This window comes from Strongylocentrotus purpuratus, unplaced genomic scaffold (genome assembly GCF_000002235.5).
Source record: "Strongylocentrotus purpuratus isolate Spur 01 unplaced genomic scaffold, Spur_5.0 spur5_scaffold_20, whole genome shotgun sequence".
In the NCBI taxonomy this organism is placed as follows: domain Eukaryota; kingdom Metazoa; phylum Echinodermata; class Echinoidea; order Camarodonta; family Strongylocentrotidae; genus Strongylocentrotus; species Strongylocentrotus purpuratus.
In genome coordinates this window covers 13,432,488-13,444,372 of record NW_022145606.1, presented here as the reverse complement: position 1 = coordinate 13,444,372, position 11,885 = coordinate 13,432,488, and the positions used below count along the sequence as shown (strand labels likewise).

At 37.3% G+C, this 11,885-nt stretch overlaps 1 protein-coding gene across 1 annotated transcript; it reads left to right on the top strand.

Moving 5' to 3' along the window:
- On the top strand, positions 1 to 4,938 carry LOC115927786 (indoleamine 2,3-dioxygenase 2-like). Its single transcript, XM_030994073.1, has 5 exons — positions 1 to 75; positions 1,189 to 1,281; positions 2,418 to 2,514; positions 3,888 to 3,961; positions 4,651 to 4,938. Exons 2-5 carry the CDS (start codon positions 1,218 to 1,220, stop codon positions 4,869 to 4,871), a joined length of 456 nt encoding a protein of 151 aa, XP_030849933.1. The 5' UTR covers positions 1 to 75; positions 1,189 to 1,217; the 3' UTR covers positions 4,872 to 4,938.
- The last annotated feature ends 6,947 nt before the right edge of the window (positions 4,939 to 11,885 follow it).

Below are 11,885 nucleotides of genomic sequence, written 5' to 3'. Positions count from 1 at the left end.
GGCTAAGTGCTGCACAGAGTTCAACTTTGCCATGTCTTGATGCAGCTTTCGGAGTAGTGCACAAAGAAAAAGAAGGTACAGTGAAACTTGTCTTAGAAAAACCGCCCAACGTAGACAAGAAAAGTGGTCTGTATAGGTATGTGGTCTTTAAGTACAGGTTTCTTAAGTACATGTTTCAATGAGAAACTATTTCCAAGGGAAACAAATTAAAAATATGGTCTCTGCAAATAATAATAATAATAATAATAATAATAATAGCCTAATAGTCCACTCCAAATTTTATTAAACCGAAACGGAAATTCTTTTTGCCCAATTGATCGTGAGCCCGGCAGCCACTGAGCAGCGCCAGATCGACGTTGCTCTATCCCTTATTGTTGAACGCCAAACAAGGTAGCAACAACTCCCATCTTTTAACGTCTTTTGGTATGACGCGGCCGGGGTTCGAACCCACGACCTCCCGGTTGTGAAGGCGGACGCTCTACTGACTGAGCCAACACTCCAAACAGGTGGTCGCTAAAGCAGGTTTGACTGTAGGAAGAATGAAGGGATTCTAGAAGTGATGCTTGATCGAGTCAAATCTGTATCTGTAAGACCACTCAAAGGCCACACTAATTGTGGTCTTTATAGGCAGGTGGTCTGTATGTGCAGGTTTCCTTTACACATTTTTCAATGACAAACACAGATTGTATTTCCAGGGGAACTTAAATTATTGTCTTTCTATATATAGGTCATCGCTATTTACGCAGGTTTGACCGTTGTCATTATGATTTTTCAGAAGTAATGATCTCATGATAAACATCATTTGGTACAAATGTTCGTAGACACTTTACAGATATCAACCTGATAATCAGATTCATTTGAGCACACAATATATGCACTCTCCACTCCTTGTGGAGTATTTCTGCCATTTGGCCATCCTAAAGGCACATATTACTGCATACCAATCACACCATCTTTCTTGACCTTTCCAGATCTCCATTTCTCTCCTGGGTTTGGAGTGGCAAATATAGATCAATATCGTGACAAAGGACATCACTGCCATTCTGGGTCTTGAACTGATGACCTAGGCATACTCAGTCCAGTTATCAAACAATGTGATTCTGGCATCTCATCAATGCAAATTCCATGCAGTCATATTTAAATCTTTCCCACTTTAACTGGTTCGTAAATTTTATATCTCATCTGTAGATAAGTCGAGACGATTCTTCCAAGATTACATGCCGAAACCTCACAGGGACTTGATAGAAGCCATTGCATCAGGGCCATCCATCAAAGACTACAGTAAGACCTTGTCTTCCTTTAAAGCCCCACTGTTCTACTAGTAGCTACTTGCTCCCTCTATATAGAAAACTTCCCCAATCGGTGCCTGTTGGTCCCCCATGATCCTCTTTTTGTTATGTTAGTTGAGAGCTGAGTTAATGAGATAGCCACCTGTCAGTGACCTCGCTGTGTGGTGTAATCCCTTCTGGCCCAGTAGTATTGACAGTCTTTAACCCTTTAATCATAAAAGGGCTGGGAAGAGGAATGCACCCCTACTATATGTTTGCTGGTAACATCTTTTCATTCTTTTGCACCACAAGCTTCTGTGACTGAATAGTCTAGAATCTAATTGCAATAAGTTACCATGCATCGTCAGAATTGCAGAGTGGCCAGAATGGGCATTACCTCACATGTATTGTACACAGTGAAGGATGTAACATACTAACATGGTAGCTACTGTTAGATGTGTATGTGAGATAACTCAAATAAGACAAGCAGATGAATCAAGATTGAATTCAGAATGGTACTTTATTCAGCTTCCATTATTCACATGTATTCCTATACTGTTGAATCTAGCAGCCCATTTCTGATTCCGCATTCTATGGTATCTTAGAATACTACAAAGGACTGTCCAATTATCTGCTTGGAGCCAGAAGGGCGTTAACTCATATACTTTGACTTGAGAATTAAGGCCCTTCTCTCTGTAAATAATATTAATGATAATAATATGTCTTGTTTACCAAGGGCAGTCTCATCAGTATTAATACTGTTCTCCCTGAGGGCCCTGCAATCATACTATTACCCTGGCTCAAGCATTCAAGGAATTTCTTCCCACCAGGTAACCATTTACATCACCTGGGTGGGGTGTGGCAATTGTAGATTAATATCTTGCCAAAAGACATTAGTTCCAGAACCGGACTCGAACCCCAAACCATGAGATCCACAATCCGGTGACGTATCCACTAGCTAGACCATGGCACCTCTACTAAATAGATGATGAAACTCATCAGGCCTCTTTATTAAAAGATGAATATCCCAAGTTTGAAAATTGTCACTCCATGTTAAAGTATCAAGCTTTGAAATACAGCATGAAAGGGATTCTTCATCAAAATAATAATGAGCTGTGAAATATTTTCATACTTTATTTTTCCTATCAGTACATTCATCGGACTCACCTGAAGCCCTTGAGACGTACAACGATTGTCTTCAAGCAATGAAGTCTTTCAGAGACTCTCATCTAAAGATTGTGACCAGGTAAATTCCTCCTGGGGCCCCATTTCACAAGACTTGTCATTAGGTGACAATTAGTTTTTGTTATAAGCTACTCAAATCCTTGCTTCTGATTGATTATCAGCAGATTTGTCACTGATTTTCGTCATTTGTCATTGGAAAAGGGCTTTGTGAAACGGGTCCCAATTATCTTTTTTTTAGTGCACCGGGTGCTGCGAAATTTGATCCAGCCACAATAGCTCTGGGCTTCATTTTGCCAAATCTATAGGGTTAGGGTTACAATCAGGTTTTAGGTTTAGGGTTAGGCAAAGTGTTGGTTTTGCGTTGAGTCCAGGGGGGTGTTTCACAAAGATCCTAGGTCGAACTTAACTCCAAGTTGGACTTAAAAATTATGGAGAGCAATTTGTAGCCTTAAAATAAAAGTATTTTAGACTTTTCATAAATCCCACATCAAGATCATGAAATCTCAGATGATAATAGAAAATATGAATGATTTGAATCAACATTTTATGCCTTTTAAAATAACTTTTACAAAATATTTTCAAGGATGCTAATAGCTTTCCATAACTGTAAAGTCCAACTTGAGGATAAGTTCAACTTAGGATCTTTGTGAAACACCCCCCAGGTTTGAAGTTAGGATTGTGATAATAGGGTATGAAACTACTGCGTTCAACGTTCAAGTGTGCAACCCCCTGTTCAAGCCATGGAAACCTTTAGAGACATGAATCTGCAGGTAGTAACCATGTAAAATGTGCCTTCTCCTGTATTCACTTTCTGTTAGTGCCAATTTGAGGTAACTTGATCAAAATCTTCAACTGGACTAATTGTAGTTGCCCTTTGATTTTATAATATAGTTTTTCCTACCTACATGTACTTCAACACCCGTTCAGATATGAAGCGTTTAAAGGTAAAGACCAGTTATGGTCATGCGATTGCATTGTGAAAGAAACGTTGTGGAATCGATCAGAAAAGGTTGATCATCTAGCATCTAGCATCTGCAAGGTTCTGGAATCGTCAAAATGATAAGAAATTTGGCCCATTCTTTGTAAAGTTACAAGCACTATACACAGAAAGATGTATATGGGACTACCCTATATCTCTCACAGACCATGAGAGAAACAAATTTACCAAATATATGAATTAGTAGGCGGTTTCCCGGCAAATTCTTTATCATCATGTATTAGTCAAAACATATTCTTTCACATGATTGGTAATGAGAGCTTCCATTTCATTTTTTGAAATTGGGGCATTTCCAATACTGGTCTTTACCTTTTGACATACATAGATCTGAAGCGTCTTGCACTTACCTTGTGGTAAATAAAAATTGCATTTTTCTGTGTTATATCTGGGCAAGGCTTTAGAATAACCAATTTTGATCATGTATGTATTTCTTGCAGGTTTATCATCAATATGACTCATCAGAAGACTGGCACTGGCACAAGCGAGGGTGCTACAGGAACAGGCGGAACAGGTATGATGGATGTAGCAATTGGTCAAGTGCAATTTGTGTATTGCTCATATAAGAAATGACAGTAGCTACATTTAAATTGCAGATAAATTCATCCCAGGGGATGGTCAAGTTGCAGACAAAGTGGCTTGTTATTTGAATTTCCTGTATGCTTTGTGATTACGACTTTTTTTATTTTTAAGTCATTTTTTTAAAAAACCAACTTTCTGTCCCATTTTATTCTCAGACTTTTACTGTGTCATGCCAAAACAAAGTCATAGTATCTTTTGTTATAAAAACAGTTCAGTTCTATTGGAAATGTTTGCAATTGCACATAGTGCCTAGTGCATAGGGACTTTCTTTATGGTAGTGACATTGTACGAGAGAACCATGGTAACCATGGTACCAAGAACCAAGGTAACCGTGGTACCAAGAGCCATGGTAACTGTGGTACTGCATGGTTACCACATGTGGTGAATGGTAATTTGGACAATGAACCATGGTAACTACGGTACAGAAAACCTTGGCTACCATGGTTCCTTGTCCAAATTACTATCCACCATAAGAACCATCGTAATTCTACAAATTTTGTTCTCGCTTAAAAACCTGTATCTAAAGACCACCTGCCTAGAAGGGCCACTTTTCCTGTCTCCCTTGAGTGATCTTTATATATAGGTTTCACTGTAGTATTTTTCTTTTCAATCTCGCCCTAGATTTAATGAGCTTTCTGAAGGGACTGCGAGACTCCACCCTTAGGGCCATGCTGCGCACCACCAGAGAAGGAGGAGGAGGAGATTCTACTGAGCGTGTCGTTCCTATGGCGACCCCTCCAAGATGGCTCAAAGGAGATGTGAAGAGGGCTCTTCAAGTTACGTTGGTGTTTGTCGCCGCTGCAGCCGGTACCTTGCTTGTAATAAAGAAGTTTTTAAAGTGATGGAGTCTGTGGAATATGACTGTCTCGAAATAGTTCAAGATAAGGTGGAGTTGAGGGCTTGTCTTACGATTGATCCGAATCAATCTTAACTTTTAAATTGATATCGATTCCATCTTATAAAAAGTTGCGATTGATATCAATCGCAACTTCTGTGAAAGTAATAATAATAATAATATTTAGCTTTTATGTAGCGCTTAATACAATGTCTCTAAGCGCTTTACAAATACACTATTACCCGGTCATTGGATTCAGTGCTTGCCCGCACACACTGTGTGCACAATTTCTACTCCCTGGGGAGCATTCCAGCTAGGCGTTACTTGACGCTCAAAAACTGTTTGACCAGCATCAATTGTATCAATCATAGCTCAGTGTAAAGTTGCGATTGATTCACAATCAATCGCAGCTTATAAGAAATCCATCGCAGGCTTGGGTTGCCTCGATCGGTACACCCAATCAATTATTACAATCATGGCTGCCATGCGAATGTTAGTTGCAGAAGAGGGGGAGAGGAAGAGAGGATTTCAAAGGGTTTTCCGTGATTGCACCCAGCCCCTCAAATTTGGTGTCAGAGACATCAAAAGAAAGGATAGGTTTACGAGACAAGGATGCATGACCTTATTAGAGCCAAAACTAAATCACAATAAGCCAGTTCACGGTTGCAGTCTGAGCATGAGCAGATAAAGGTCATTGCAGAACACTTTGTGAAATACATGGAGACGAAATACTGGATACGTGCTGATGAAAGTTATTTAATCATTATTCATTTATGCACAAGCAGTGCACTCCATGTTACACAGGTGGAAGTATACTTTGAAAAAGGGAAACAAAGGCTATTGATGTAGCGCCTCTATCGCTGTAGGAGTGATTATTTCAAAATGTACAAAGTTGGACCTCTTCATGTTTTGAAGATCTGTGGATATTCGGGGTCAGTGCAGCCATGTGCTAACCGTGAACTGGTCTATTAAGACAGGAAGAAGTAACTCCCTACCACGCCAGCTACACATTTTATAATAGTTGCTCTTAGCTTTTTTGCATCTGGTGCACCTTTATAAAAACGTACCATAGTTCTTGGTCCAAATTGCCATCCACCATTAGAACCATGGTAATCATGGTATCAAACCATGGTAATTTCATGGTACTTTTTTTTATAAGGGCATTGTGGAGGACACTGCTACTACACAGATCATTTGAATGAGCTAGCTAACATTTTTTGTTTTTGTTTGTGAATAGTCATTAACTTGTAGTATTAATCTTAATCAAGTCAAAAGACATAGGCAGGTTAGAACAAAGATCTGATTCTATTTTGGATGTTTGTATGCTGGTCAAGTGATTATTTTGGGAAAGGAACCTCCTGCATGGAAGCAATAAGGAAAGGATAATTTAAGTAGTACTTGAGTCGATCTATTAACCTGTTATCTACTGAATTCTCTAATTTCCATAGGCTTTATACTTTATACTTTATATTTCCCCCATATTTAATCATGTGTAGTTTTGATAACTTTGAAACATTTTTAAAAGTGAAACATTGATGGATTATGTTTTATGGGGACCTTGCTCTTACAAGCCCAGCTTTTCAAGGTCTCCACTTTCTTTCATTTGGATTATATATCGACTTAAAATTGCTCTTAAATTGTTTTTTCTTATGCTGTTTTTTGTTCTATTATTATATGTAAAAATGTTGTGAAAGAAAGAAATAAAATGAACCTTGAACCTAGTACATGGACCACTAGCTTCTCGTAGGCAATGGGTTAAGCTTCGGAATCATTGCAATGATAAGAAATTGACTCAGTCTTCCAGACAGTTGCACTGCACACAGAAATGTGATTAGTTGGGACTACATGATATGAACTTTTTAATTTTCAAGTTCCATTTATTATATAATTTCATAAAATACCAAAATATAATGTATGATAAAAAAAAATGTGTAATTAAAAAAGCCAGTGGCTTGCAATAAGACACTGTGATTTCCCTGACAATCATAGTAATGAAAACAGCAAATATAGAATATAAACAAAGCTCAAAACAAAACGAAAATCATTTTCACAAACAGAACAAATGAATAAAGAAAAATTGAAAAAAATATGTAATATAACTTGAATTAACACACTGAAGTCACACAATGCATGCATTGATGCATGTTAAATATTCCTGTTTTTCTATTGATTTGATATGCATGCTTTACAAATGGGGCTAGATTGTTACTTTGAGGATCCATGATAAGAAGGAAAACTTCATACCAGGGGGTGTTTCACAAAGATCCTAAGTTGAACTTATCTCTAAGTATTTGGACTTAACAATTATGGAAAGCCGTTAGCATGTTTGAAAATATTTTGTAAAAGTTATTTTAAAAAGGCATATAATGTTAATTAAAATCATTCATATTTTATATTATCATGGGAGATTTCATGGTCTTGATGTGGAATTTATGAAAAGTCTAGAACAATTGAAAATTTTGCTTTTGAATGTATTTCATTATACGACTACAAATGGCTCTCCATAACTTTTAAGTCCAACTTAGAGTTAAGTTTGTTTGTGAAACACCCCCCTGAAGTGAGTAATTATGTCTCCTAGCTTCCAACCATTAAAATGCAAGCTCAAATTGACTTTTAGCATAAAAAGCATATCGCCAAGTAATGTTTAGAGGTATTCGAGCTCGATGGTGCATCAATATTGTTGACCCAAAGTGTATGTAATGCTCAAATTGACTTTGAGCATAAAAAGTGTATGTAATGTGGTCTATGTAATGTGATCTAAATGTGATGTTCATGTAATGCTGGTAAAAAAAGAAATGCATATTAAGCAAAGGTTTTGAAGAGAAGCAAATGTAACAGGAATGGTTCTGGCAGGGCACTAGCTATACATATTCTGCCCATAAAATCTTCAACAGATTACTCCATATTTCATGTGCAGTAGAAGTTCTCATAAAAACATTATATGGACATATTGTTAACCTAAACCTCATGGAATGAACCTCATGTGCTTTATTTTAGAATTTATTATTTTGACTTATGTTACTAATTGAAATGTCAATGATATATAGCTGAATATTGTTCTTTGTTCTATGTCTTATTCAAAACATTATTTTGAAGTTTGTCACCAACTGAATGTATTACTTTTTGTATGTCTTATTCAAGAAAGATTGCATTGTCTAAATTTGTTACTATTTTGAAAAAAATTTAGAACAAAAAAAAAGTCAACTTCTATCTAAAAAGATTTAAAATATTTTGTTTTCATTAAATTAAGATTTAAAAAAAGCAACAACAAAGAAAAAGACATTTCAATATTTTTGGTGTGTGTTACAAATGCTGCAAATGTCGGAGTGAGTGCCTCCACATTCAATAAGTATGTCTTTTTTCTTGCTGTAGTGCTTTTACTTTTTCATTTATTATTTCTAATTATGTCACCAACTGAAATAGTTTGGATATATAGTCTGAATGTGATTCATGGCAAGGTGATGTTTGTGTGGTTACTTTACAAAACTTTGTGCGGTTACTTTACAAGTCCATATGAATTCATGTGCATTTTTATTGGTTGCATATATTGAGCTGAAAAATTGTGAAATAAATGAACACATAAGTTGAACAATATTTATTTTGTCGTCCACTTGCACCTCTTTTTTCCTTTTATGGATTGTTTATGTACAGTGCGATTATGGGATAAACTTAAGAATCCCCCCCCCCCCCAGGTATAATGCTGGAATGGGAAGGGTACGTGACCACTGTACTAAAGCAGGTACCTACCTCTATCTAGAAATGTAAAGTTTTCTTCTTTAATTTTGATTGTTGCTAGATTTTAATGCTGATAACCCTTTCTCATCCTCCCGATCTGAAGTATCTTTTCTCTCTTTGTCCAATCTCTCCCTCCCTCTCTCTATCTCCCTTTCTATCTATCTCTCTCCTCCTTTTCTCCCGCCCTCTCTCTCACATTTCCTCCCGCCCTCTCTCTCACATTTCCTCCCTCCCTCTGTCTTTCCCTCTCTTCCACAACCCCCCTCTCCTCTCTTGATATCTTCCTCCGCTATCCTCTATATCTCTATCTCCTTCCTCTATATCTCTATCTCCTTCCTCTATCTCTCTTCTCTCTATCTCTCTCTCCCTCCCCTCTCCTCTATCTCATTCCTTCCGCATCTCCTCTAAATCTCTATCTCCTTCCTCTCTCGCTCCTCTCTCTCTCCCTCCGATCTTCTCTTTCTCTTCCTCATCTCTCTTCCTCACATCTCCTCTCTACATCTCTGTCTTCCTCCTTTCCCCGCCCCTAGGCTTCTCTCTCTCTCTTTCCCTATCTGCTCTCTCACACTTGTATGTCTTCCCCTCTCTCTCTCTCTGTCTCTGGTCTCTCCTTTCTACCTCTCTTTTTCTCCCGCCCTTCAATATGACAAAAATGCTAAATAAGAAAACTAATATAAACTGTAATTGACAAAAAACGGAAAACAACAAATTTCTTCGAACATTTAGTAAATATGGTAAACTCTCGTTCTTCTACATGTAATCCCTTTCCCTATTCTCATTTTCATACACTTTATTCATCGATATATAAGGGAACCTGGGGCAAAGTGGACCAAAAAAAATTGGAATGTGTGTGTGTATATTGGGTTTTTACAGACGTGTATCAATCAGATATGATTATTTACGACTGGGGACCGAACTTTATAACGTCACCATCCGAAAGACGTGACTCAGTTTCGAACATGCGTCCTCAGCTAAACTTAGTTTGTAACTTCCACTTTTAGTTGGATTACAGCTAGGCGCACGCCACAATGCCTAGTTGTGAAACAACCAAAAAAATTGGAACAACCAGAACAGGATTACAAAGCAAAATAAAGCAAAAAACTTTTGGTTTATACTTTTACCTTAGGACTACCACCAACAAATGACACTAACAATGTTTCTCAAATAATCAGTTTTATTAAAGGGATAGTTGAGTTCTGTTGCAGAGGGCGCTACACAAAATAATTTTTTTGTGAGATAACGAAAAACGGAGTGTCTTTTGAAAGAACATACAATTTAAATGACAAAATCATCTTTGTTGGATCAAAGTCGGTTCAGAGGCGGCTGAAATATCCTTAAATATAACGATTTCTAATTTTTTGTGTACCACCACAAATATTCGATAATTTGAAAAAAGCCGTTGACAAAACGAATTAGCGCCTTTTACGTTGTATTTCAACCAATGCCAATGCTGGCTTTTTCGTTGGCTTTTTTTCGTGTTGGTTATATTAAGCCCAACCAACCGGCCCATGTATTGTAGTTATTAATTAATTGATTAATTAACGGTCACCGTATTTTGGGGAAAATGGAGCTAAATTGGTATGATCGTATTGGCTAAATTTAAGACAGTTTGGGGTCTAAAATTACCTTCTTAGCAATTTTAGTTCAGATCAAAGGACACTAGAAATTTCATTGATAAGAATAAGAGCACGTGTAGCCATCGTGTTATATTACGATGACATCCAGATTGGACCACGGTGAGTCGGCGAAGACAGCCGAATTTAAGTAGCTCAAGCGTTTCCCATTTGTCATGATAATGTGGACATATGTTGCAATCAGCTTTATTTCTCGTATCTGTACTGATTTGTTTTTCAGATTCAATATATCATGTTATGCAATGTTTTATATTACATTATGTGTTTTTAATTTTGTTTATAAACTTTTGTAATCCGGCTAAACGCCACGATGAAAGTTTTATTTGAAATAAACCATTTCGAATGAATGAATAAATGAATATAAAAAGCCAGCCTCATAGCCGGAGGCTTTTTTCAAGTACCCCAAAAGTGCCCTTTCTTACGTAGAAAAAGTGCCCCTATAACTTCGTAAGAAGTGCCAATTTTTACAGAGCAAAAGGGCTCGTTTTATCCTAAAAAGTGCCCATTTCACTTTTGACAAGTGCCCCCATTCACCTCGGATAAGGCCCTATTCAAACTTAAGAGGTACCCCTTTTACTTCGACCAGTGCTTCTTTTCCTTTGTAGGAAGTGCCTCTTCCCCTTTTAATAACTATCCGCTTTACCTCCCATAAGCACACCTTTTATTTTCACGTGTGCCCCTTTTCCAATCTAATAAGTGCCCCTTTTCCGTATGATAGGTACCCCCATTAAAACAAAAGAGCTCGTTTCCCTTCTCTGTAATGCCCCCTTTTCACCTAATAAAAGTGTCCCTTTTCATTCTCATAAGTACCCCTTTTCATATTTAGTCAGTGCCTATTTTCAGGGGCGATAAATGCCCCTTTACACCTCTGACAATTTCCGTTTTAACAATGATACGTGCCTCTTTTCCTTTCTAATAAGGGACCTATCCCGTTTTCATTAATTCCCATTTTCAACTCTTATGAATGCCTCTATCAAAATCCGATAGGTGCCCCAATTCCGTCGACAAATTCCCATTTACCATTCTCATAAGTGCCTTTTTAATCCCTGGTGAGTGCTTCTTTTCAGGTATGAGAAATAAGTGTTTTATCCTTTTCGATAAGTGTCCCCTTTTCTTTTCTTTTCAAACGTGCCCCTAATTTAAAGTGAATATTAGGGCGATTTCTCCCGAAGCTCGCTCGCTACACTCACTCGCATTGATTTTATAGATGATATAATTATGTTACTTATCAAAGGTCTTTTCAGTTTTCCGTTATGAGAATGTGACTATAACCCCATCAGTATTGGATTTAATTATCTTTATAAGATGCAATTTTTTGCACTGCGACCTCACAAATCTTAACATTTTTCCTCGCTCGCATATAAATATATTCAGATCATCATACCCAACTGCAAAGTATGATGATTAAACAATATCTTGCATGATGTACAAAGAGAAATAAATATTGAAAGCATCCCTGTTAATGTAACCACAATGTATAGGGGTACATACCAATGTCTAACAAATTGTATATTTTCGATTTGAGATTTCCCTTTGTATGTGCCTTTTTTTTCCAGAAAGTGCCCTTTTTTGTTGGTCCCATCCCCCAATTTGGGCATCATTAATTTCCGATCAACAATTGATTTTCACACCGTCGGTCGAAGGTTTTATAC

Bases quoted from the DNA above. Each gene is read 5' to 3' on its own strand.
- LOC115927786 (XM_030994073.1), top strand. From the start codon at position 1,218: ATGCCGAAACCTCACAGGGACTTGATAGAAGCCATTGCATCAGGGCCA. The intron at 2,515-3,887 runs GTAAATTCCTCC...TATTTCTTGCAG, and splicing joins CATCTAAAGATTGTGACCAG to GTTTATCATCAATATGACTC. The intron at 3,962-4,650 runs GTATGATGGATG...ATCTCGCCCTAG, and splicing joins TACAGGAACAGGCGGAACAG to ATTTAATGAGCTTTCTGAAG.